General features: G+C 43.6%; 1 protein-coding gene across 2 annotated transcripts in view; it reads left to right on the top strand.

Annotated features, from left to right (window-relative positions):
- The window catches only part of Ttll4 (tubulin tyrosine ligase like 4), a 56,041-nt gene that overhangs the window by 16,408 nt on the left and 12,168 nt on the right, over positions 1–27,465 (top strand). The window contains exons 2-8 of one of the 2 annotated variants that reach the window (XM_045147399.1): positions 1,622–1,711; positions 13,896–15,441; positions 21,434–21,534; positions 21,904–21,964; positions 25,931–26,055; positions 26,494–26,604; positions 26,948–27,024. In XM_045147399.1, coding sequence (XP_045003334.1) covers positions 13,994–15,441; positions 21,434–21,534; positions 21,904–21,964; positions 25,931–26,055; positions 26,494–26,604; positions 26,948–27,024 — 1,923 coding nt within the window. In that variant the 5' untranslated portion in view covers positions 1,622–1,711; positions 13,896–13,993. Of the gene's footprint in view, positions 1–1,621; positions 1,712–13,895; positions 15,442–21,433; positions 21,535–21,900; positions 21,965–25,930; positions 26,056–26,493; positions 26,605–26,947; positions 27,025–27,465 lie in introns of both variants that reach the window. The other variant, XM_045147398.1, reaches the window with a different exon arrangement.

Below are 27,465 nucleotides of genomic sequence, written 5' to 3'. Positions count from 1 at the left end.
AGAGAGAAAAAGAGGGAGGGAGAGAGGAAGGGAGATAGAGAGAGAGCACCAAGGCTTCCAGCCATTGCAAATGTACTCCAGATGCATGTGCCCCTTGTGCATCTGGAAAAGCAGTTTCTTTTATTTAGCAGCTGGTAGTGATTACTGGGGAGACTCAAAGCTAATCAAAGTACTGAGAGTAAGTGACTGTGAGTGCTCAGTAAGTACTCAGTGAGATATTTCTATCACCTCCTCCAAGGCTCAGGGAACACTGTGGAGAGATGGCAGAAAGAATGTGAGAGCCACTAGGCTGGAAAGATGGCTCAGTGGTTAAAAGCACTTCCTTGGTGGTGGGGGGAAGTACTTACTTGACCCAGGATTCAATTCCCAAGCCAGCCATGTAAACTGGATATTTTGCAAGCAAGCCAGACATGACAGTGCACAACTTTAATCCCAGCACTCATGAGGCAGAGGCAAGAGGATTGCTGAGAGTTCTAGGCCACCCTGAGACTCCAGGTTAGCCTGAAACTATCTTGAAAAGCCTAAATAAATAAATAAAGCGGTACAAGCAGCCAGGCATGGTAGCAAACACCTTCAATCCCAGAACATAGAAAACAGAAGTAGGAGGATTGTTGTGAGTTCAAAGACAGCCTGGGAATACATGGTGAATTTCATGTCAGCTTGGCCTAGACTGAGACCCTACCTAGAAAACAGAGGTAGTCTCACTCTAGCCCAGGCTGACCTGGAATTTACTATTGGCCTTGAACTCATGGTGATCCTCCTACCTCTGCCTCCCAAGTGCTCGGATTAAAGGTGTGGCCCACCACACCCAACTGTTTTTAATATTTTTTTTATTTACTTGAGAGAAAGAGAGACAGAGAATGGGCACATCAGTACCTTTAGCCTCTGCAAACAAAACTCCAGATGCATGTGCAACCTTGTACATCTGACTTACATGGGCACTGGGGAATTGAACCTAGGTCCTAAGGCTTCTCAGGCAAATGTCTTAACCACTAAGCCATCTCTCCAACCCCAGTCCTTCAGTTTTGCACAAGCATACTTGGATGCCCTGAGAGCTATCCAGGGAAACAAACCAACAATTTTCTTCTCAATTTGAATTCTACAGCTCAATGTTTGTATCATGTTTGCCCCTGAAGCTTCTGTTTGTGGGGATCATGTAAGAAATGTGAGGTCATTTGCTTTACAAAATGTTAGAAACATGAAGTGTGGCTCATGCCTTTAATCTCAGCACTCAGGAGGCAGAGGATTTCTGTGAGTTTGAGGCCACCCTGAGACTACAGAGTGAATTCCAGGTCAGCCTGGGCCAAAGTGAGACCCTACCTCAGGAAAAAAAAATCATGAGATTATTGGCTTTATAAAGTATCAGAAACATTTGAGATTATGCTGGAGAGATGGTTTAGTGGTTCAGACACTTTCTTGTCTAAAAGGCCTAAGGACCCAGGTTCGATTCCTCAGTACCCATGTAGAGCCAGATACACAAGGTGGTGCATGTATCTGGAGTTGGTTTGCAAGTAAGTATTTAAAAGAGAAAAATTTGAGGTCATTGGCTTTCCAAAATGTTAGAAACATCTGAGACCATTGGCTTTATAAAACATTAGGTTCTTCACATGTTATTTTCCAGGTGAGGGTGGTTTATTGGCTCCTAAAGTAAAGTTTCCTGCAAGTTGCTGATTGGAGAATAGGCTGATGGTGGATCATTTGGAGTTGGGCGGTAAGTATGAGTGTATATGAAATAATAGAATTTATGGAATTCTTCCTTTGTGGTTTTGGAGGTAGGATGTCACTGTAGCCCTGCTGACCTGGAATTCATTCTATAGTACCAGGCTGGCCTTGAACTTGCAGTGATCCTCCCACTTCTGCCTCCCTAGTGCTGGGATCTACCATGCCCAGCTCCAGTTCTTTTAATTACATAATCACTATTTGCTCCCCTCCCCCCCCCCATTTTTTTGAGGTAGGGTCTCACTTCTAGACCAGGCTGACCTGGAATTTACTTAGTAGTCTCATGTGGCCTTGAACTCATGGGAGTCCACCTACCTCTGCCTTCCAAGTGCTGGGATTAAAGGCATGAGTTGGGCTAGCGAGATGGTTTAACAGTTCAGGCACTTGCTGTGAAGCCAAAAGACCCAGGTTCAATTCTCCAGGACCAACATAAGCCACAGATACAAAGTGACACGTGTATCTAGAGTTCGTTTGCAGTTGCTGAGGGCCCTGGCATGCACATTCTCTCTTTATTTACCTCTTTCTCTATCTCTCTCAAACAAATAAAATAAAAAGGTTTTAAATAAAAAAGTGCAAGAAGCTGGGACTACTTGAGAGAGACTTGTCTGTTAAGACATTCCCCATAGAAAGAAGGGTGTGGGGAAGGTTGTCGGACCTCACCTGAGGTCTCAGGCACCCCCTGTGCCAGCTGAATGCAATGATGCAGGTCTCATGGCCCCATGGGGAGATGAAGTACAAAGAGGGTAGAAGAACACAGGAAGGTGAGCTCCAACTAAGTAGCTATGGGAACACGCTCATCTGTGCTGGGACCAGACTTCTCAATGTTACAACTATTTGGAGGCCTCTACAGGAATGTAGATAACCTCTCATCCTGCTCTGAATGTAATGCCAATAAACTCATTGGTTCAATCAAAAACAACAACAACAAAAAAAGTGAAAGAGTGTGAGTCACCATACTTGGCTGCTTTCCCCCACCCCTTTGGAGGTAGGGTACCACTCTAGCCCAGGATCCATTGCTGTTTATGAGTTAGGTTGGAGTTGGTTGTTTTTGAAGCAGGACTTCCAACCAGTGGCTTGGTTATGGCCTTGCACATGTATTTTTTTCTCTCTGTATCTTTCTTTTGATTTCTTATCCTAACATATTGCCTGGGAGATGAACAGTCTATTTCTTGGATCTTAAAGGCATACAGTCATTCACAGTATGTCATCTCAGTTCATTTGGAAATTTTAGGGAGGCTGGAGAAAAGATCTCTTGGATGTTGTGTCAGAAGACAGCTGCCCTGTGAAGGGGGTGCTATCTTCATGGTCTGGGTACCATGAATTTGTTTATGTGGACTTTATGGCAGAAGACACTAGTCTAAGTGTGTCAGCTTTTTAAGCTATTTTCTTTTTATTTATTTTTGGTTTTTCGAGGTAGGGTTTTGCTCTAGCCCAGCTTGACCTGGGATTCAGTATGTAGTCTCAGAGTGGCCTTCAACTCACAGCAATCATTCTACCTCTGCCTCCCAAGTGGTGGGATTAAAGGCATGCACTGCCATGCCTAGCTGAAGTGGTTTTCTTTTTTAAATTAAAAAAATTAATTATTAGACACACAGAGAGAATTGGCATGCCAAGTGCCTCTAGGCACTTCAAACAAACTCCAGATGCATGTGCCACCTTGTGCATCTGACTCATGTGGGACCTGGAGAATCGAACCTGGATCCTTGGGCTTTGCAGGCAAGTGTTGTAACCCCTAAGCCATCTCTCCAGCCCATGAAGCTGTTTTCTTGATTACTCAAATTTTTAGGTATTTAACCTTAAAATTTGCTACTTTAGACACTGGACAGGATATAGGAAAAGGGACCTGTGGCAGTGGTCAGGGGTTCTGGAACAGGCTGCCTGAATGTTCTAGCTTCCTATCATGTTGAGTTGTGATTCCACTAGGAATTTCTACAAGAAAGAAAGAAGCTGGTTTTAGCAACTGTCATTTCCTTGTCTGAGCCAGACACTACTTCTGAACTAAAACCAGGTTGGGACACTTGTATGTGATGCTCTTGAGGAGTGATACTGTGTATTTCATGTTCTTGGTGCTCTTGTCTATAGAGTATATAACATGACAAATTTGTCTTTGTTTGGCATTTCCTGACACAGCCATGTAATTGGCCCTGGATATCTATTAGGAACTATAGAGCTCTTTTTCAGAGTTACAGAAATTGTCTCATCTTGCTGGCCCTTGCATGTGAACACCTTTCTTTAAAGACAGGTAACCCTTCTCCCGGTTGCCGTCTGACCTATTAGGGGCAGATGAGAGGAAAGAAAGGGTGAAAATGACCATTGCACAGACATGAGCTCTGGAATCCCATCAATTAAAAAAATAATTCACCCTATCCTGGAGCTAGTCCACCTAGCCACCTTCAATATCTGGGAGCAGACCCCATCTTGACTTCTGAGGAAGGTGGGAGTATGCTCTTAGTCCCTCTCTAACTTATTTGTATTTTTTAAAAAAAGCAAGTTGGGTGTCAAGCCATTGTTCTCAAGTGTTCATGGCTCTGAGGAATCACATGCAGAGAGGCAAAACTCAGTAGTGTGTGAGAAAGGAAAGATTCTCTCCACCCAGGCCAAATATGCAGTTAGTGCTAGCAGATGGTGGCTATGGAAAGTGGAATTATCTGCAGTGTTTGATGAGAAATCTGTGGGTGCTGTTACATGTTTCACCCATGAAAGCCTACAACACTTATAAAGGCATAAGGATGTGAGATAGCATGATGCTCATTGGGGGGGGGGGGGTCGGTGGTCATTAGTGGGATTGCTCTTCAGAGATTGCCAGCCTGACGTTTCCTTTTACTAGCCCATTCTGCCATTACCTTGATGTGTCTCTTGTGTTGCATTGGTGGGACATAATGTGGGCTCATGAAAGAGGACTGAGTTGGGACTGTGAATCTGGTTCAGTATAATGAGCATGTGCACATATGCACAAATCATTGGCAAGGCTTAACTTCCCATTGTGTGGGCTTCTCTGTTGTATGTGCATGAGGTAATGATCCTTTACATGGTATTTCCATTAGTTGGACTTGTATGGAGTTGCATTTTGTCACCTCATTTTGAGGTCGCTGGCCTCAAAATCTAGTTTTAGCATTTAAGCTATTTTTAATCCACCATCATTTTAAATATTATCAGTGATGCCTTGTCTGTCTTTGTATTCTCCTTGAGAAAGAATCTCTGTAGGTCAGCTTTTGCAGGAAAACAGGGCAACAGTATGAGGTTCCTGCGGGTTTGTTGGTGTCCTCCTTTCGGTTGGAGACAGGAGTCTTGGAGCTTTCTTAGCTATTGCAGAACATAACGTCTTCTCCCTGCAGTGTTGTATTTATTTATTTATTTTTGGTTTTTTAAGGTAGGGTCTTTCTCTAGCCCAAGCTGACCTGTAATTCACTATGTATCTCAGGCTGGGCTTGAACTCTCAGCAATCCTACCTCTGTCTTCCAAGTGCTGGGACTAAAGACATGCACCTCCACACCCAGTTTATTTCTGGTTATCTGAGATCAGGCCTCACTCTAGCTCAGGTTGACCTGGAATTCACTGAGTAGCCTCAGGGTAGCCTCAAACTCATGGCCATCCTCCTCTCTCTGCCTCCCAAGTGCTGGGATTAAAGGCGTGTGCCACCATGCCCCGCTTTATTTACTGTTTGGATTTTTGAGGTAGGGTCTTGTGTAGTCTCAGGGTGTCCTGGAACTCACAGTGATCTTCCTCCCTCAACCTCTCAAGTGTTGGGATTAAAGGCATGTACTACAATACTTGGCTTTCCCTGTGGTGTGGTGTTTTGTTTTATTTGTTTTGAGGTAGGGTCTTGCCCTAGCCCAGGCTGACCTGGAATTAACTATGTAGTCTCAGGCTGGCGTGGAACCCACAGTGATCCTCCTACCTCAGACTCTCAAGTTCTCTGATTAAAGTGTGCTGCACCATACTGGGCAGAGAAAGAGAGAGAATGGGTACACCATTCTCCAGCCACTCCATACACATGCTATTTTGTGCATCTAGCTTTATGTGGGTACTGGGGAATCAAATTCCAGTTGTTAGGCTTCATGAGGCACCTGCTTTAACTGCTGAGCCAGCTCTCCAGCTCTTCTCCCTGTTTTTGTATTACAAATGTAACTTAAGCGAAAACTTCCTGTTTATTCCTTCTCCCGGGCTATTCTTTTTAAAAAAAATATTTTATTTTATTCATTTGAGAACACCAGAGAAAGAGGCAGATATAAAGAGAGAGAGAGAGAGAGAGAAAATGGGTATGCCAGTGCCTCTGCTGCTGCAAACAAACTCCAGATGTATGTGTCACCTTGTGCATCTAGCTTACATGGGTCCTAGGGAATTGAATATGGGTCCTTTGGCTTTGCAGGCAAGTGTCTTGACCACTAAGCCATCTCTCCAGCCCTAAATGCTTTATTTATTTTGCAAGCAGAGTGAGAAAGAGAGTGAGAGAGAGAGAGAGAGAGAGAGAGAGAGAGAGAAAGAGAAAGAAAAGGTGTGCCAGAGCCTCTAGCCACTACAAACAAATTCCATGTGCATGTGTCACTTTGTGCATCTGGTTTCTCTGTCTACTCATTATATAATATAATTTATTTGAGAGAGAGAAAGACACACACAGAGAGAGAATGGGTGTGTCAGGGCTATCAGCCACTACAAATGAACTCCAAATGTATGCACCACCTTGTGCATCTGGCTTACATGCGTCCTGGAGAATCAAATTGAGGTCCTTTGGCTGTGCAGGCAAAGGCCTTGATCACTAAGCCATCTCTTAAGCCCCCTGTCTACTCTTAACATTTTATTTATAAATTTATTTTTATTAAAGAAAGAGAGGCAAAGAGAGAAACAGAATGAGCGTGCCAGGGTCTCCAGCCACTACAAATGAATTCCAGACACATGTGCCACTTTATGCATTTGGCTTGCATGGGTACTGGAAATTTTACCTAGGTCCTTTGGCTTCAGAGGCAAGCACCTTAACCACTAAGCCATCTCTCTCCAGCTCTTTATTTTTGTTTTTATTTTTTTATTTTTTTCAAGGTAAAGAGTCTCACTCTCGCTCAGTCTGACCTGGAATTCATTATGTAGTCTTAGCGATTAAAGGCATGCACCATCACGCCCAGCCCATCTGGCTACTCTTGATGAGAATATCAGGATTTCACTTAGAATTATCTGATTCCCTCCTCCCCCCGCCCCAGGGAGGGTCTCGCTCTAGCCCGGGCTAACTGGAACTCACTTTGTAGCCCTCGGCTGGTCTCACAGTGATCCTCCTACCTCAGCCTCCTGAGTTCTGGGATTAAACACCATCCACCACCATTCCTGGCTATAGGCAGGCATAATGTTCCTCTAAGTGCTTCCAAGCAGGCAGACCTACTTTTCCCTTATCAGTTGTGACATCTGGAGAATACTTTGTGAATTTGATTTAGCAAGTGACTATGCTGCAGAGGTGGTTTGCGTCCCACAGCTGCAAGGCTGGTTCAGGCTTTGTGCAGTAGAGGAAATGTTGACTGAGAAGACATACAAGACAGGTGACTCTATATCCTTGAGAGCAGCCTAAAGCAAACCAAAGTCTCGGCTCCAGAATAAGGACATTTTCACTTCTGGCTTCTCCTTGCTGCTCTCTCTACTCTTCTGTCCCTCTGTGTCTGCTGAAAATAAAGTCACTGAAAGCAAAACAAGGTTGATGTTTAGTTTATTTTCTTTCCACTTTTCCCCACCAATATATGGGTTGGAACTTAAGGCTGTATATATGTATTATTGGCAAGATTCTTTTATTTATTTATTTATTTATTTATTTATTTATTTATTTATTTATTTATTTGAGAGAGAGAGAGGGAGAATAGGGACCCCAGGGCCTCCAGCCACTGCAAACAAACTCCACAGATGCATGCACCACCTTGTGCATCTGGTTTATGTGGGTCCTATGGAATTGAACCGAGGTCCTGTGGCTTTGCAGGCAAGTGTCTTAACTGCTAAGCCATCTCTCCAGCCCCATTGACAAGATTCTTTTTTTTTCTCTCAATTTTTTTTTAGATAAAAAAATGATATTATAATTTTTCATTGCAGAACTCCAGTCTAAATATCAGATACACAATTACTGTTCTCTGGTGCTGGCTTCCATAACTTCTCTCAATTTTCATTAACATTTTCCATGATTATAAAAAATATTTCATGATAATACCCTCCCTCTCCCCACTTTCCCCTTTGAAATTCCATTCTCCATCATATCCCCCCCCCATCCCAATCAGTTTCTCTCTTATTTTGATGTCATGATCTTTTCCTCCTCTTGTGATGGTCTTGTGTAGGTAGTGTCAGGCACTATGAAGTCATGGATATCCAGGCCATTTTATGTCTGGAGGGAGCACATTATAAGGAGTCCTACCCTTCCTTTGGGTTTTACATTCTTTCCACCACCTCTTCCACATTAGACCCTGAGTCTTAGAAGGTGTGATCGAGATGTTACTCAGTACTCCAGTCACTTCTTTCCAGCACTATGATAGTTTTTGAGTCATCCCAAGGTCACTGCCATCTGAAAAGAGAAGATTCTCTACCCAAAGTGAGAGTAGCGTTAATATAAGGGTATAAATATTAAGAGAAGTGCAAAAAAAAAGAGAAGTGCTTACTGGACAGTTTGATAAGCATAGTATATGTATTTTTCCAGACATCAGCAAATGTTATACCCCTAGGGGTCATGACTACCCCTGTTTTAAGTTTTCAGTATCAGGGATGTATTCCCCCTATAGAGTGGGCCTCTAGTCCAATTGGAGAGCAGTTGGTTCCCACCATGACAGACGAGCCACTATTGCACCTGTTGGCTCATTTGGGCTGGCTGGCCAAATATAAGGCTTGCAGTGTCCACTGTCGAGTATCTTCACTGGTGGTATCTCTTTCTCCCATTGAACTACATGTAGAATGGCTTCTTCCAGCTTTCTGTCAGCTGGTCCACATGGAAGAGGTTATCAGCTCAGTTCCAGTAGGATTTCTCAGTGGCCTTGCAGCCCAAGTATATGGAGTCTTCAGCAATAGGGTCTTACCATCTATTGCTGGTGGGAAACCAAGGGCTTCGACAATGGCCTATAATTTTTGGGGCACCAGGGACCTCCCTGGCCAACAACTCACTGGAGGTATCCCATCCCTTGCACTGAAAATTTTCTAACAATGATCTGTGGTGCCTGAGTGTCCCATTGTCCGAAACCAGAGGATTCCATATGATTTACTTGCATCCACTTAGATTTTGATTAGCCCTCTCTCCACCTTTCCTTTACTCAGTCTCTTCCCCTGACCTCAATTTGTGTCTTTTCACCCCTGTTAATCTGTTCTTCTACTTACATATATACCATACCAACCTATTAAGTACCCTCCTCCCTTCCTTTCTTTTCCCTTTATATCTCCTTTTTAACTTACTGGCCTCTCCTACTGAGTTTTTTCCTTCTCAAACAGAAGTCCAATCATATGTAGATAAAATCCACATATGAGGGGGAACATGCGGCGCTTAGCTTTCTGGGCCTGGATTGCTTAGTGGAATCCTTTCCAGATCCTTCCATTTTCCTGCAAATTTCATAACTTCATTTTTCTTTACTGCTGAGTAGAACTGCATTGTATAAATGTGCCACATCTCCATTATCCACTCATCAGTTGAAGGACATCTAGGCTGGTTCCATTTCCCAGCTATTATGAATTGAGCGGCAATAAACGTGGTTGAGTGTGTACTTCTAAGGAACTGGGATGAGTCCTTAGGATATATGCCTAGGAGTGCTATAGCTGGGTCATATGGTAGATCAATCTTTAGCTGTTTGAGGAACCTCCACACTGATTTCCATAATGGCTGGACCAGATTGCATTCCCACCAACAGTGTAGAAGGGTTCCCCTGTTTTTACATCCCCGCCAGCATTCATGATCATTTGTTTTCATGATGGTAGCCAATCTGACAGGAGTGATATGGAATCTCAATGTAGTTTTAATCTGCATTTCCCTGATGACTAGAGATGTAGAACATTTTCTTAGATGTTTATAAGCCATCTGTATTTCTTCTTTTGAGAACTCTCCATTTAGCTCCATAGCCCATTTTTTAATTGGCTTGTTTGATTTCTTATTATTGAACTTTTTGAGTTCTTTATATATCCTAGATATTAATCCTCTATCAGATATATAGCTGGCAAAGATTTTTTCCCATTTTGTAGGTTGCCTCTTTGCTTTATTCACAGTGTCCTTTGCAGTACAAAATCTTTGTAATTTCATGAGATCCCAGTGATTAATCTGTGGTTTTATTGCCTGAGAAATTGGGGTTATATTCAGAAAGTCTTTGCCAAGACCAATATGTTGAAGGGTTTCCCCTACTTTGTCCTCTGGCAATTTCAGAGTTTCAGGTCTGATGTTAAGGTCTTTAGTCCATTTGGATTTAATTCTTTTCTATGGAGAGAGAGAAGAATCTATTTTCATCCTTCTACAGATAAAAATCCAGTTTTCCCAGCACCATTTGCTGAAGAGGCTCTCTTTTCGTCAATGAGTATTTTTGGCATTTTTATCGACTGTCAGGTGGCTATAGCTACCTGGACTTTTATCTGGGTCCTCTATTCTGTTCCATTGATCTACATATCTGCTTTTGTGCCAGTACTATGCTGTTTTTGTTACTGTGGCTCTAGGTTAAAATCAGATATGGTGATACCTCCCGCCTTATTTTTGTTGCTCAGTATTATTTTAGATATTCAAGGCTTTTTGTGATTTCAAATGAATTTTTGGATTGTTTTTTCTATTTCCGTGAAGAATGCCTTTGGAATTTTGATGGGGATTGCATTAAATGTGTAGATTGCTTTTGGTAAGATTACCATTTTCACAATATCGATTCTTCCAGTGCAGGAAAAAGGGATGTTTTTCCATTTCCTTGTGTCTTCTGCAACTTCTTCCTTGAGTGTTTTATAGTTTTCATTGTACAGATTCTTTATTTCCTTGGTTAGGTTTATTCCAAGGTACCTTATTTTCTTTGATGCAATTGTGAATAGGAGTGATTCTCTGATTTCATCTTCTGTGTGTTTGATGTTAGCATACAGGAATGCTACTGATTTCTGTGTATTTATTTTGTATCCTGCTACATGGCTATAGGTGTTTATCAGCTCTAACAGTTTGCCGGTAAAGTCTTTAGGGCCCATTATATATAGAATCATGTCATCTGCAAATAATGATAACTTGATCTCTTCCTTTCCAATTTGTATCCCTTTTATATGCATCTCTTGCCTTATTGCTATGACTAAAACTTCCAGTATCATATTAAATAAAAGTGGGGACAGTGGACACCCTTTTTCCTGATTTTAGTGGAAAAGCTTCCAGTTTTTCCCCATTTAGTAATATTTTGGCTATAGGCTTGCCATAAATAGCCTTTATTATATTGAGATATGTTCCTTCTATTCCCAGTCTCTGTAGGACTTTTATCGTGAGGGGTTGTTGTATTTTGTCAAATGCTTTCTCTGCGTTTAATGAGATGATCATATGGTTTTTGTCCTTCAGTCCATTTGTATAATGTATTACATTTATCGATTTGCATATGTTGAACCATCCTTGCATCTCTGGGATAAAGCCTCCTTCGTCAGGGTGAATGATCTTTCTGATATATTCTTGTATTGTGTTGCAAATATTTTGTTGAGAATTTTTGCATCTATGTTCATGAGGGAGATTGGTCTGTAATTTTCTTTTTTTGTTCTATCTTTGCCTGGTTTTGGTATCAGGATGATGCTGGCTTCATAGAAGGAATTTGATAGGATTCCTTATTTTTCTATTTTATGGAAAAGCTTAAGAAGCAATGGTGTTAGTTCTTCCCTGAAGGTCGGGTAAAATTCATCAGGGAATCCATCTAGGCCTGGACTTTTTTTAGTTGGGATATTATTGCTAACTGTTTGGATCTCCATGCTTGTTATAGGTCTATTTAAGTGATTAATCTCATATTGATTTAATTTAGGTAGGTCAATTAAATCAAGGAAATCCATTTCTTTCAGATTTTCATACTGATGTATTAATACATTTTGGTGGATTTATATTGTCTTGATTTTTGGTGATTCTTGTGTTATAATGTATATATTTTTGTATCCTGGATTATTTATTTAATGATTGGATTTTCTTTTGTTTGTTTGTTTGTTTGTTTGTTTGTCGAGGTGTGTTCTCACTCTGGTCCAGTCTGACCTGGAATTAACTCTGTCTTCTCAGGGTGGCCTTGAACTCATGGCGATTCTCCTAACTCTGCCTCTGGAGTGCTGGGATTAAAGGCATGCACCACCACACCCAGCTAATGATTTGATTTTCTAGTTAGCTGGGTGTTATTAGATGTATCAGTCAATCTGGTGTTAAATTACTTCAGGGTAGGAGCTTAAGGCGTTAGGTGTGGTCTCAAGACTCTCATAATATCTACAAAAGTGATCCCAGGTGTTAGGTTTGCCTGCTATGAGAGTATTCAAGTAGGCTGAGTGGAACCAAATACAGATAGTTTCTAAAATTTAAACAATATGCACTTTCAGTGATAAACAGCTCAAGAGTAGGTATTTTTTTTTTAATTTAATTTATTAGTTTTCTTTTCAGTACATACAGGCAGTTTGGTACCATTATTTAGGCTCGTCTGTGATCTACCCCCTCCCATTAGACCCTCCTTGTTATTGAAAATGGGTCGTGCATTGTGGAGTTAGCCCCCAGTTATTAGTATGATAAATGTCTCTGAAAATCATGACCCAACATGTAACTCTGACATTCTTTCCGCCCCCTCTTCCGCAAGATTTCCCTGAGCCATGTTGGGTTCATTTTTGGTCTGCTTCAGTGCTGAGGTGTTGGGGGCCTCTGAGGCTCTGGCTCTCTGATTTGGTAGGAGTTGATTTTTCTCTGCATTGATCTCCTTCCCCTTTGTGCTGGTATCCAGTTCACAGGAAAACATCACCCTTGCTTATTTCGCCAGTTGTCCTTAGTTTCAGTTGGGCCCCTTCTGAGGTATGTTGGGGCAGCTCTCTTCTTAGGATCTGCATCTATCTTTTTTTCCCTCGTTGTTTGTAGTGCAGCTAGGCGGTTGCCATCTTGACCGGAACTCCCAAGAGTAGGTATTTTGACAACCATATCCTCTAACTGTCCCTTGGGGTGTGTTGTGCCCCACCTTAATCCTGACAACAGGGAGGTTAAGATTTCTGATCTGTTGAAGGTTCCAAGTCAGCTTGTGACCAGGTGAGACCCTTCCCTGGTGTAATCCCAGTTATCTCTGCTCCTGCTTGGGTCCGGCTGTTGGTTCAAGTTGGCGTGGCCAGGTCCCTGGACCGCTGCTCTGTTTTGAGCTGGGCACTGGCGGTGGGGGAGGGGAAGCTGCTGATTCTGCTCTAGTTCTCTAGCTGTTCCACATGTTCTCCTACCTTGTGGTCTGCTCCTCCGTTGTTCAGTGCCACTCTCTCTCACGTTTCTTGAGTTTGCAGAGAGCTCCAGTGCGAGTGGAAGCTCCCCTCACCTCCCATTGACAAGATTCTTGACGGGTGAAATTGCTGTCTCAGCTCTAGGGTTAGCAGGGAAATTCTCTGCTGCTGTGTGAATTTGTCTTTTGAAAAGAGACCAGAGCTGGGAGTGGTGGGCATGCCTCTAATCTCCGCACTCTTGAGGCAGAGGTAGGAGGATCACATGAGGCCATCCTCCCTGAGACTACATAGTGAATTCTAGGTCAGCCTGGGCTAGAGTGAGATCTTACCTTTAAAAAAACAAAACAAACAAAAAACCAGACCAAAGAAAAGGCAGCCAAGAGTTGGAGTATGGAACTGTAGAGGTAAAATCCATCCTCAGGTAACCTTTGAGCTTTCAGAATTGATTGAGAGGAAGATACTGGCTGATCTTTGCATTTCCAGACTTGCCTTACTCCTGGTCACATGGTTTTAGGGGATGGAAGGTAGTCATTCAGGTGGTGTCCTGGAGAGTGAGGCAAGCTGTACACATAGGAACCGCCTCCTGGTAGTGAACCTTAACAGTCTTAGTCCCCAGTGCAGCAGATTTGAGAGCAGTAGGAAGACCCCTGTAAACTCTCAGGAAATCTATTCTCCTACAGCCCCAAATGATGACCCAAACTGGTTGCCCAAAAAGTGCTAAACCATCCTAATTGCTTTCCCGAGGATTGCTGTAGCATAGGGCCCATCCTATGGGCCCATCCAAGCATTCCTGTTGACTTTTCTCCCTACAGGCTGACGGACTGCAAGGATGAAGCTGGCGCTCCTGGGAGTGTGTGGTACTTTATCTGAGGCAAACCATGTGGCCATGTGGCCATGATGTGGGTCCCTCATGGCCTCAGCAGGAACAGAGCACTGTAATATTGGCCTCGGTCGAGGAAACAGCTTCAAGCAGAGAAGCCCCTCAGGCACAGTTCTTGTTCCATCGCCTCAGAAATCCTCAGAGGGCAAGGTCTGGTTTCAGGCCCATCAGCAAGTGAAGCCAATCTGGAAGCTGGAGAAAAAGCATGTGGGCACACTATCAGCAGGGTTGGGCACAGGTCTCTTAGGAGTCCAAACCCAGCCAGCTTATTTCTTTTGCCCCAGCACTTTATGTAGCTCTGGGACCACAGCTGTCGTTACAGGCCACAACAACCCCTGTTACATACAGTCCCTCCCAGATCTGTTCAGCAATAGTCTGCTGTACCGCCGTACCAACGTCAAGCAAAAACCATACCAGCAGTTGGAGTCTTTCTGCTTGCGTTCAAGCCCATCACAACAAAGGCCTTGTTCTCTCCTTCAGAAGGCCCCCTTTGCCAGTGTCACTGCCAATCAGGCCACTTCTTCCACTGTCTTCCCTGTTGCTCAGCCCATGGCCTCATCACTTTCTGATCCATACCTCTCACTGGGAGCAGCTGGGGAAAGCCCTTCAAGGAAGAACCTAACAGCTGCCATCTCAGGGAAGGCTACATCTCCACTGTCCTCTACTAAACCCATGCTGAACAACAATTCCTTCATGCGGCCAAATAGCACTAAAGTGCCTTTATCACAGGCCAGAGAGGGCCTAAAGCCAGTATCCTCCTGGCATCATTCAGGGGGTACTGGAGACTGTGTACCTCTGCCTGGTGATCATAAGGTGCCCAGAAGCATTGGCATTGTTCTAGATGATGCCACTGCTCATATCACCTCACCTACCCCTAACACCCTTGACATATCCACCACCAGTGTTGCCTCTTCCCAGCACAACCAGAATAACTTAACCTCGAGGGCTGAGCCACATCCCTGTGGCCTGGGTGACAACTCAGATTCCCAGACTACCAAAGATGTTCGGTTTTCTGAGGCTGTAAGGAAGCTGACTGCAAAGATGCCTCGGCATGGCTACAAGTTTGAACAATCCTGTTTTGCAAAATCCCGCTTCCGATGGGGCCTCCTCAACAGAAGCAGGCCATGGAAACCTTCCCTGGTGGGCCAGCGGTTTCTTCAGGAGGACACTGGATCTGACATTGGGATCCTCCCTGCTGCCTCGAATGCTGTGGACTTGGACAGTACGGTGTTCTGTACCAAGAGGATCAGTATTCACCTCCTTGCCTCACATGCTCATAGGCTCAACCCTAATCCAACCTGTGGGTCTGTAATTGACCCCCAACCAAATGGGAAAGACGGGACTCCTGTTCCCCCTATCCCTGTCCAGCCTCCTGGTGTAGCTGAAATGGCCACTCGTCTTTCTTCCATTCATCTTGACCAGGCTGGGAAGGAGTGTGATGAGGCCAAGGAGCTGAACTCATTTGCGGGGAATACTGGGTAAGTTGGGATGTTTTTAGTTCATTTAGAGTTGTACCATAGCTATGCTATAATTCAGTGACACTTGGCATCCTGTATTTCTGATGGTTTTTTTTTTTTAATTTTTTTTTGTTCATTATTTATTTATTTATTTGAGAGCGACAGACATAGAGAGAAAGACAGATAGAGGGAGAGAGAGAATGGGCGCGCCAGGGCTTCCAGCCTCTGCAAACGAACTCCAGACGCGTGCGCCCCCTTGTGCATCTGGCTAACGTGGGACCTGGGGAACCGGGGTCCTTAGGCTTCACAGGCAAGTGCTTAACCGCTAAGCCATCTCTCCAGCCCTCTGATGGTTTTTATTCTTTTAGCTATCCTAGAAATTGGGGTTAAAAAATATATTTTATTTACTGATTTAAAAGGGAGAATGGGCATGCTAGGGCCTCTAGCCATTGCAAACAAACTCCAGATATACGTGCCACCTTGTGCATCTTGCTTACATGGATACTGGGGGATTGCCACCTGGGTCCGTAGGCCTCACAGTCATGCTCCTTAACTGCGAAGCCATCCCTCCAGACTGAAATTTGGATATTTTACTTTAGGATCAGGATGGGAGAACTATAATTTGGCAGCCAAACCCTACTTTGTTGTTTCTGTTTGTTTGTTTTTTCAAGGTAGGGTTTTACTCTAGTGCAGGCTGACCTGGAATTCACTCTATAGTCTCAGGATGGTCTCAAACTCATGGCGCTTCTCCTTCTGTCTCCAAAGTGCTGGGATTAAAGGTGTGTGTCACCTTGCCTGGCTTTGTTTGTTTGTTTTTGAAGTAGGATCTCATTTTAGCCCAAGCTGACCTAGAACTCACTCTGTAGTCCTTAACTAGCCTCAATTAAAAAAAAAAAATTTTTATTGACAACTGCCATAATTGTAAACAATATCCAATGGCAATTCCCTCCCTCCTCCCACTTTCCCCTTTGAAACTCCACTCTCCATCATATTCTGTCCCCAGTCAGTCTCTCTTTTATTTTGCTGTCATGATCTTTCCTCCTATCATGATGGTCTTGTGTAGGTAGTGTCAGGCACTGTGAGGTCATGGATATCCAGGATATTTTATGTCTGTAGGAGCATGTTGTAAGGAGTCCTACCCTTCCTTTGGCTCTTACATTCTTTCCGCCACCTCTTCTGCAATGGACCCTTAGCCTTAGAAGATGTAATAGATACTTCAGTGCTGAGCACTCCTCTCAGCACCATGGTGCCTTCTGAGTCACTGCCATCTGAAAAAAGAAAGTTGTCTAACCAAAAGTGAGAGTAGCATTAATATATGGGAGTGAACATTAAGAGAAGTGCTTACTGGGCAGTTTGGTGAGCACTTTACATACATTTAGCCAGACACCAGCGTACCTTACACCCCTAGGGCTCATGACTACCCCTGTTGTAGGTTTTCAGTATCAGGAATGTATTCCCTCCCATGGAGCGGGCCTCCAGTTAAATTAGAGGGCAGTTGATTTCCCCAATAACAGACATGCCACTATTGCATCCATTGGCTCATTTGGCTTGGCTGGCAAAATATAAGGCTTGTAGTGTCCACTGTTGAGGATCTTCACTGGTGATTTCTCTCTCTGCCATTGAGCTGCATGCAGTGTGGCTTTTTCCAGCTTTCTGTCAGCTGGTCTACTTGGAAGAGGTTTTCAGTTCAGCTCCAGAGGGATTTCTCAGTGGCCTTGTAGCCCAAGTATGTGGAATCTTCAGCAATAGGGTCTTACCATCTATTCTTGGTGGGAAACCAAGGGCCCCAGCAATGGCCTGTTATGTTTTGAGAGTATCAGTGACCTCCCTGGCCAACAACTCACTGGAAGGTGTCCTATCCCTGGCCCTGAAAATTTTCTAGTAAAAATCTATGGCTTCTGAGTGTTCCATTGTCCAAAAAAAGGAAATTTTCATATGAGTTATTTATATCCTCTTATATCCTTCACCTTTCCTTTATTCAATTTCTTTGCATGACCTCACTTAGGCCTTTTCACCCCCATTAATCTGTTCTACTTACATATATACAATACCATCCTATTAAGTCCCCACCCCCTTTTTATTCCCATTGTATCTCCTTTCTAGCTTACTGGCCTCTGATACTGAGTTTTATTCCTACTCACATAGAAGTCCAGTGTTGCAGTCAGATTTGCATTGCTAGTAGAAATCACCCAGCCAAGAGCAGTTTCTGGGAAAAAACAGGGTTATTTTGGCTTACAGGCTTGCATTGAAGCTCCACGATGGCAGGGGAAAACAATGGCATGAGCAGAGGGTGGACATCATCCCCTGGCCAACATAAGGTGGATAATAGCAACAGGAGAGTGTGCCAAACAGTGGCAAGGGGAAACTGGCTATACCACCCATAAGCCCGCCCCCAACAATATACTCCCTCTAGGAGGCGTTAATTCCCAAATCTCCAACAGCTGGGAATATAGCCTTCAGAACACCTAAGTTTATGGGGGACACCTAAATCAACCACCACATCCAGTCATTTGTAGCTAGAGTCAACATTTGAGAGAGATCATGTGAAGTTTGACTTTCTGGGCCTGGGTTACCTCACTAAGTATAATACTTCCCAGATCCATCCATTTTCCTGCAAATTTTATAACTTCATTTTTCTTTGCCACTCAGTAGAACTCCATTGTGTAAATATGCCACATCTTCATTATCCACTCATCAGTTGTGGGACATCTAGGCTGTTTCCATTTCCTAGCTATTGTGAATAGAGTGGCAGTAAACATGGTTGAGCAAGTATCTCTAAGGTAGTCAGACGATCCCTTAGGATATATGCCTAGGGGTGCTATAGCTGGGTCATATGGTAGATCTATTTTTAGCTGTCTCAGGAACCTCCACAGATCTCAAATGTAATGTGGTTTTTTGTTTTGTTTTGTTTTGTTTTTCGAGGTAGGATCTCACTCTAGCCCAAGCTGACCTGGAATTCACTATGTAGTCTCAGGGTGGCCTCGAACTCACGGCGATCCTCCTATCTCTGCCTCCCAAATCCTGGGATTAAAGGCATGCACCACCACACCCTGCTCAATTGTAGTTTTAATCTGCATTTCTCTGATGAGTAGGGAGTAGAACATTTTTTTAGATGCTTACTTGCCATCTGCATTTCTTCTTTTGAGAGTTCTCAATTTAGTTCCATAGTCCAGCTTGTTTGATTTCTTATTATTTAATATTTTGAGTTCTTGGTATATCCTAGATATGAATCCTCTGTTAGATGTATAGCTGGCAAAGATTTTCTCCCATTCTGTAGGTTGCTTCTTTGCTCTATTCACAATATCCTTTGCCATACGAAAGCTTTGTAATTTCATGAGGTCCCAGTGGGTAATCTGTGGTTTTACTGCCTGAGCAATTGGGGTTGTATTCAGAAAGTCTTTGCCAAGACCAGTATTTCAAGTTGAAGGGTTTCCCCTACTTTTTCCTCTAGCAGTTTCAGAATTTCAGGTCTGATATTAAGGTCTTTGATCCATTTGGACTTAATTCTTGTTCATAGAGAGAGAGATAAGGATCTATTTTCATCCTTCTACAGATACAGATCCTGTTTTCCCAGTACCATTTGCTGAAGAGGCTGTCTTTTCTACAATGAGTATTTTTTGGCATTTTTGTCAAAGATCAGGTGCCTGTAGCTACCCAGACTTACATCTGGGTCCTCTATTCTGTTCCATTGATCTACATGTCTGTTTTGTGGACTGTCCTCAAATTTATCAGCCTCCTGAGTATTGGGATTAAAGGTATGATCCACAAACCCTATTTATTTTTGTTTTTTTTTTGGGGGGTGGGGGTTCAAGGTACGGTCTCACTCTAGCCCAGGCTGACCTGGAATTCACTATGTAGTCTCGAACTCACAGTGATCCTCCTACCTCAGTCTCCCTAGTGCTGGGATTAAAGGCATGCACCACCACGCCCAGCTATACAAAATTTTTAAAAGAAATTCATTTGAGAGCTAGTGAGAGAGAGAGAGAGGCAGACATATATAGAGAGAATGGGCACACATCTGGCTTATGTGGGTCTTCTGGCTTTGTAGGTAAGTGCCTTAACCACTAATAACCTCTCCAGCCCCAAGCCCTACTTAAGAAAAAATATATTTTATTTATTTATTTGCAAGCAGAGATTAGAAGAAAGAATGGGTGTTCCAGTGCTTTCAGCCACTGCAGTGAACTCCAGATTCATGTGACACTATACATCTGGCTTTATGTGGGTACTGGGAAATCGAACCCAGGTTGTTAGGCTGTGCAGGCAAGTGCCTTAATTACCAGGCCATCTCTCCAGCCTCCAAACCCTATTTATCTATTTATTTATTTATTTATTTATTTATTTATTTATTTGGGGGGTGGAGAACATGAGCATGCTGGGGCCTCCAGCCACTTCAAATGAGTTTCAGATTCATGTGCCACTTTGTGCATCTTGCTTTATGTGGGTACTGGGGAACTGAACCCAGGTTGTTTGGCTCTTCAGACAAGCACCTTAATTGCCAAGCCATCTTTCCAGCCCCCAAACCCTACTCTTTAAATTAAATTAATTTAATTTACTTGAAAGAGTGTGAGAGAATGGGTACGCCAGGTCCTCCAGCCACTGCAGACAAACTTCAGATGCATGTGCCATGTTGTGCATCTGGCTTACATGGGTAGTGGGGAATTGAACCTGGATCCTTAGACTTTGCAGGCAAGCAACTTAACCACTAAGCATCTCTCCAACCCAAACCCTACTTTTGTAAATAAAGTTTTATTTGAATCCATCACTGTCCATTTATTTGTATGTGGCAGTGGCTATTTGTCAGTCACTTTTTGTAGCTCAGGCTGACCTGGAATTCACTATGTAGTCTCAGGGTGGCCTTGAGCTCAATGCAGTCCTCCTACCTCTGCCTCTCAGGTGCTGGGATTAAAGGCGTGTGCCACTACACCCACATCATTATTTTAAGTACAGTATCTGTTGTTGCTTTCTTCTACAACAGTAGGGTTGAATAGTTATAATAGATGAATGACCTGCAAAACTGAAAATATTTATTATCTGGTATCTTTAGAGAAAGAGTTTGATAACCCTTGTTTTAGGTTATAACCAGGGGAGAAATAAAAATTCCAGACACCAGGTGTTGAGGTTTGTGACTTTTCTGATTACTTGAAACCAAACAGGTTCCTAAGCACTCTTGCTATGACAGCACTTCAGAGCAAGGTCATGGTCATAAGTACATAACTGGTTCCCTCTCTTGGACCTTTTTTGTTGTTGTTGTTTGGTTTTTGTCTTTTGTTTTTTTGAGGTAGGATTTCACTCTAGTCCCGGCTGACCTGGAATTCTGGAATTCACTAGATATTCTTAGAGTGACCTCGAATTCACAGTGATCCTCCTACCTCAGCCTCCCCAGTGACTGGTCCTGGGATTAAAGGCATGCACCACCATGCGTGGCAGCCTTTTTTTTTTTTTTTTTTTTTTTTTTTTTTTTTTAAGAGAAAGAGGCAGAGGGAGAGAATGGGTGTACCAGGGCCTCCAGCCACTGCAAACGAACTCCAGACACATGTGCCACCTTGTGCATTTGGCTTATGTGAGTCCTGGGGATTTGAAATTGGGTCCTTTGGCTTTTCAGGCAAGTGCCTGAACTGCTAGGCTGTCACTCCAGGCCTCTCTTGCCCTTTTTACTTTTCTTAGACTTTGGTCTACCAAAGCATTCTAATTTCCCAGCCTAAGGATGTGTAGATTACCAGGCAGTTACTGGGTTTTTATTTTTATATACTTTTGTTTTTGTATATTTTGTATTTTTGTATGGTAAGGACTTCAAGGAAAGTGGAACACATGGGGTGTCTATGCAGATGGGGTATGTAAGGCTAAGAAACCATGGCTTGGCCTAAACTTTGAAGACCAGAGAAATAGGTTATGAGGTCCAGTCAAGGGATAGAAGATTGATAAGGGTACGAGACAATTACTAGGAGGTAATGAAGGAATGAGGCTCTAACTAACTTCTCTTATGGAATTGCTGGACTGGGGACATGACTTTTAGTTCAGCTACTAGCCAAGCAGACCAGATGGAGGCTGAAGATTCAGAAGAAGATCTGGTAGATGAAGATTGCTGCAGTCATGAGGAGGGCGAAGAGGAAGAGGGTGAGTAAGGAACGAAGACTTCTGTCTGTGGAGTTGGTCATTACCCCTGGGGAAAGGAACCGACAGTTTGTTGTGTCGGTCTTGACTCAAACATTACCACCTGCATTAATCATTTGCTCTGTGTAGTCCCAGTGGTGAACTTCTGGGAGGGGAAGGGGGGAGACAGTCAGGTGTCACTAGTCCTTCTGTCCCACCAGTCTTGCCTCCTCTTTACTTCTTTGAGCTCAAGGAATACAGCACCAAGCATTGGTGCTCATTATTCCCCCAGAAGGGCTGAGCCCAAGATATTCCAGGAAGAGTGGTCTGGGCTGAGTGAGTGTGTGTGACAGCCTCTTCAGCTGGAACCTCTCTGCTTTTCCTCCTCAGCAGACTCAGAGTGTTCCTCCTCAAGTGCCACCTGCCCCAGCGAGTCAGTGGAAAGGATCTCTAGGTGAGTGGGCAGATGTTCCTCTCTGTCTCTTAAGGTTGTAAAACACTACTGGCCCTGAAAATCCTAACTAATTTCACAGATTTGTGACTACATATAGCTTTTGAACAGGGAGAAATGGAAGTACCTGTGCTATTTGGGCTGAAAAACGATACCGTGTTTCTTAGGTTTCAGTTTGATTCAGATGATCCACGAAATTGTTCAACTAGAAAGACAACTTTAAGAAGTGTTTAAAAAGTGTATAACCACCGGGTTGTGGTGGCACACATCCTTAATCCCAGCACTTGGGAGGCAGAGATAGGAGGATCACCATGAGTCCAAGGCCACCCTGAGACTACATAGTGAATTCTGGGTCAGCCTGAGCTAGAGTGAGACCCTACCTTGGGGGGAAAAATGCCCTTTAGGTGAGCTTGGTGTGGTGGCGCACACCTTTAATCCCAGCACTCAGGAGACAGAGGTAGGAGGAGCACCATGAGTTTGAGGCCACCCTGAGACCCTACCTCAAAAAAAAAAAAACAACCCTTTAGCTTCCTTCTGAGGATATATATGTATATATACTGTTTGCAAGCAAAGAAAGACAAAGAATGGGCACACCAGGGCCAGGGCATGGTGCTGTTGCATATTAGGAAATAAGACTGATGTTAATCCTAAGAATAAGAAATTAAGGAGGTGAGGAGATAAAGTGCTTGCTACTCAAACTGGCATGCCTGAGTTTGATCCCCAAGCCCCACATAAAATGTTGGATGCTGTGGTGGGCTTCTGTAAAATGTTATTGATTGTTTTTGGTGAAGTCTGAGTGATGTTCATTTTTTATATAGGGAACCAATAAAATTAGTTACTTTTTGTTTGTTTTTGTGATACTGGGGATTGACCACAGGGACTCATCATACATGCTGGGCAAAAACTCTACCACTGAACTACATCCACATCCCAAATCAATCTCTTGACCTTGTCTAGAGCAGATATTTTAAGTAAAGACATGGAGTGGTTAGGGCATGTCATGTTAAAGGCTTCTAGAACATGTGAAAGAATCATGTAAAACACCTTTACGACTTGGAGTGGTGGCACATGCCTGTGATGTAAGCTCTCAAAAAGCTAAGGCAGGAGAAATTTTATGCCAGCCTTCACTGCATAATATAGCAAGACCCAGTCTTAAACAAAAAATTGGGCTAGAGGAATGGCTTAGCAGTTAAGGCATTTGCCTGCAAAGCTAAAGGACCCAGGTTCGATTCCTCAGGACCCACAGCCAGATACACAAGGTGGCCCATGCGTCTGGAGTTCATATGCAGTGGCTGGAGGCCCTAGTGCGCCCATTCTCTCTCTCTCTCTGCCTCCCTTTTTCTCTGTCAAATAAACAAATAAATAAATATATTAACCAAAAAAAGAAACAAAAAATTGAACATTTATCACTATAATCTTGTTTGTTCCCCCTTGATACTTCTAGCCTTACCTTAGAATGAACCTCTGTCTTCATTAATTGTTTTTTATTATGTACTAAAAAGAACGTCTCTAAAGTATTAAAAAATAGGCAAGCACCTTAACTGCTGAGCCATCTCTCCAGCCCCCTAAAACATTAAAAGATAACTGAACTGAAATTACAAAAGAAACAACACAAGAATGGAAAATTAGTATTTGGTTTTAGTACAAAAGTTTTGTTTTGTTTTGTTTTGTTTTCAAGGTAGGGTTCCACTCTAGTCCAGGCTGACCTGGAAGTCACTGTGTCATCTCAGGGTGGCTTCAAACTCATGGTGATCTTCCTATCTCTGCTTCCCAAGTGCTAGGATTAAAGGCATACACCACCATGCCTGGCTTATTCTTATATTTAATAAAATCCAGCCTTGTCTCTTTTTTTTATTTTTTATTTTTGTTTATTTTTACTTATTTGAAAGCAATGGACAGAGAGAGAGAAAAAAAAGGCAGATAGAGAATGGGTGTGCCAGGGCCTCTGGCCACTGCAAATGAACTCCAGACATGTGCACCCCCTTGTGCATCTGGCTAATGTGGGTCCTGGAGAATCGAGCCTTGAACCAGGGTCCTTAGGCTTCACAGGCAAGCGCTTAACCACTAAGCCATCTCTCTGGCCCTAGCCTTGTCTCTTAAGGCTTGCCCAACATATGGAGCATCCTTAGATGTAGCTGAGAGGAAAAGGAACTTTCTGTGACTTTGTTATCATGGACAGGGGTGCCCACATCTCCTTAAATGTGATGGGGTCATAGCAGCTATGCCACATTTAGGGCCTCAAGCTAGCAAAGTGAAGGCAGAGCTATGAGGGAAGTGAGAGAAATAGAATTGGGACTTCCTATGAAGGTTGACATTAATCCTGTCATAGGTACCCTGAGTCTGGTACATGAATTGCCCTCTTAAGCTTATCTTCTCTTTCAGAAAACCAATCTGTTTTTGGCTATAGGTACTAGATATTGCTCCATTCACTATGAGAAAGATATAAAACATGTAATTGTGTTTATATGTGGGCCTGCATCAGGAGCGCTACAAAGCCATGTCTCTAGCATTACTGATACATAAGATAAAATTTATTAGTCGGGGGATGTAGTTCAGTGTCATAGTGCTTGCCTAGCATGAAACCCTAGGTTTGATCCTTAGCAGCACTAAAAAAAATAAATAAATAAAGGTAAATGCCAATCATTTGTTCATTATTTAACTCCTACGTGTTATATATCTTTTCCTATTGATGAGGCTAAAAATACAGTTTTCTAATAAAATAGAGATATATGATTTCCAAAGCACTTTATATTTTTAATGTTGGCTAAATCAGAAATACTTTCAGATTGCCAAAAGCTAGCCTACAACAAACTCACTTTGTATCCCAGGCTGGCCTTGAACTCATAGGTACTTGGACATTCTTTATTATTATTATTTATTTACAAGGGGAAGGGAGAGAATGAACATGAGAATGGGCACACCAGAGTCTCTTGCCATTGCAAATAAAGTATAGACACATGCCCCACCTTTTGCATCTGGCTTTATGTAGGCACTGGCGATTTGAACCCAGGTCATTAGGCTTTGCAGACAAAACTGCTGAGGCCAGCTCTCCAGTCCCCCGCTCCCACCGTTTTGATTTTTATGTTTTATTTTGTTTTTTTCAAGGTAGGGTCTCACTCTAGTCCAGGCTGACCTGGAACTCATTCTGTAGCCCCATGCTGGCCTCAATCTCACAATGATCCTCCTACCTCAGCCTTCCCAGTGCTGGGATTAAAGGCATGAGCCATGTACATGTTTAATATTATTACTATGTTTTTGGTTTTCTGAGGTAGGGTCTCACTCTAGCTCAGGCTGACGTGGAATTCACTATGTAGTCTCAGAGTGGCCTCAAACTCTCGGCAATCCTCCTTCCTATCTCTGCCTCCTGAGTGCTGGGATTAAAGACATGTGTCACCACGTCTGGCTTTTTCTTTTTTTCTTGAGGTGGAGTCTCACTAGCCCAGGCTGACCTGGAATTTACTGTGTAGTTCCAGGCTGGCCTAGAACTCACAGCAATACTCCTACCTCTGCCTGCTAATTGCTAGGATTAAAGGCCTGCACTACCAAACCTGGCCTTTTCCCTTTTTGATCATCCATATCCTTTTTCTCTCCTCCTGTCTCTTGTACAGCAGTCTTCTGCTTGTGTCCTCTGCTCATTTCCTTGTTTTAGAATTAACTTGTTCAGCCGGGCGTGGTGGTGCACACCTTTAATCCCAGCACTCGGGAGGCAGAGGTAGGAGGATCACTGTGAGTTCGAGGCCACCCTGAGACTACAGAGTTAATTCCAGGTCAGTCTGGACCAGAGTGAGACCCTACCTCAAAAAACCAAAAAAACAAAAATAAATAAATAGAATTAACTTGTTCAGAGACTTCTGCCTGTGGCTTATCACAGGACACATTGGAGATATAACTATATGGATTCATCTGCTTTTCATAAACTCAGGGCTACGACTTTCCCTTTCTCTGCCACATCTTTGTTTTTCATCACAGGGACTGTGTGGATCTAATGACCAAATCCCTTTCCAATCAGGACAAAGTTGTCCGGCCAGCCCTCATCTACAGTCTCTTCCCCAACGTGCCTCCTACCATCTATTTTGGTACTCGAGATGAGAGAGGTAAAGGTGATCAAGTGACATGGCCCAGGGGTCCCCAGAAAAAGGGAGCTAGCTAACATAGGAGGAGAGTAGGGTGGGAGAAGGCTTCTAGACTAGCTGTTGAAGATGTGGTAACTCACTGTGCTTGGTTTCCACATGGATGTAAGTCTACTAGAGGGACTTTCTTGTCCTTTTGTTGGCAACTTCTCACCCTTATGATCTTTGGCTCCCCCTCTAACCTTATTTCTTTCCCTTCCAACCTTTCCTTCCTCTGTGCCTCATTCCTGCACAGCCCTCTCCCCGCAAAGTGTGCTCCCCAGAAGCCCACCTGGGCCCTGTGCCTTACCTCTCCCAGAAAGGACGGGCACCAGTGCCGTCTTTTTCATCTCACCACCATGCCTCTCCTGCTCTTTTCCATCTCCATTCCCCACCCCCTCCCTTGCCCCTGCCTTTCCCCAGTGGAGAAACTTCCTTGGGAACAAAGAAAGCTGCTTCGGTGGAAGATGAGTGCAGTGACCCCCAACATTGTCAAGCAGACCATTGGACGGTCCCACTTCAGAATCAGCAAGCGTGAGTCACTTGCCCTACTCTGAGCCTGTCCTCTTTGTCCACTAGATGGGCTTTGAGTAGGAGAACCTGGGGAACTCTATTATATGAGCACAGCAGTGGACCCTGTCTTGAAGAAGATATAGCTCTGAAGCCCTGTGGGCTCAGCCTATTTCCAGATTAGGAGACAGAAGGCCATTGTTCTCTCCCTGGCCTCAGGGTCTTTTGAATGACAGCTCCATGGCAACTCTTCAGCGTCAACTCTGGAAACTGTGCCTAGGCCCAGTGGTATTTATGGGGCCACTGGGGCTCTCTGTGCCATGGCCTGAGCTGTTAGCAGGACTGACTTCCTGATTGCCTTCTGTAGGAAATGATGACTGGCTGGGCTGCTGGGGTCACCACATGAAGTCTCCTGGTTTCCGATCCATTCGAGAGCATCAGAAGGTAGGGGTCCTTTGTCCTTCCTGAGGAGCTAGCTGTTTCCATGGACTTTGGACTAGGTCAGGAGGAAGGTGCTATTGGAATGCTGAGAGGCAGTGTGGGAAGAAGAGGATGGCCAAAGGAAAATGAGGAAGGCCAGGAGAGGAGTGTGGTAGAAGGCCCTGGCAGACCACACACCTCTTCAGTTCCACTGCCATGTCTTTTATGCAGCTTCTGCCTCTCAAAGATGTGTTTTTCTTTTTAATTTTTTTTTTTATTTTTACTTTTTTGAGAGAGACACAGAGAATTAGGCCTCAGCCACCTAACTCCAGACACTTCTGCCACCTAATGGGCATGTACAACCTTTAATGGGCATGTGCGACCTTGCACTTGACTCACCTCTGTGCATCTGGCTTACATGGGGTCTGAAGAGTCAAACATGAATCCTTTCGCTTCACAGGCAAA

This window comes from Jaculus jaculus, chromosome 4 (assembly GCF_020740685.1).
Source record: "Jaculus jaculus isolate mJacJac1 chromosome 4, mJacJac1.mat.Y.cur, whole genome shotgun sequence".
NCBI classification, from domain to species: Eukaryota; Metazoa; Chordata; class Mammalia; order Rodentia; family Dipodidae; genus Jaculus; species Jaculus jaculus.
The sequence above is the reverse complement of the archived record's forward strand: the minus strand, read 5'-3'. Positions and strand labels throughout refer to the sequence as shown.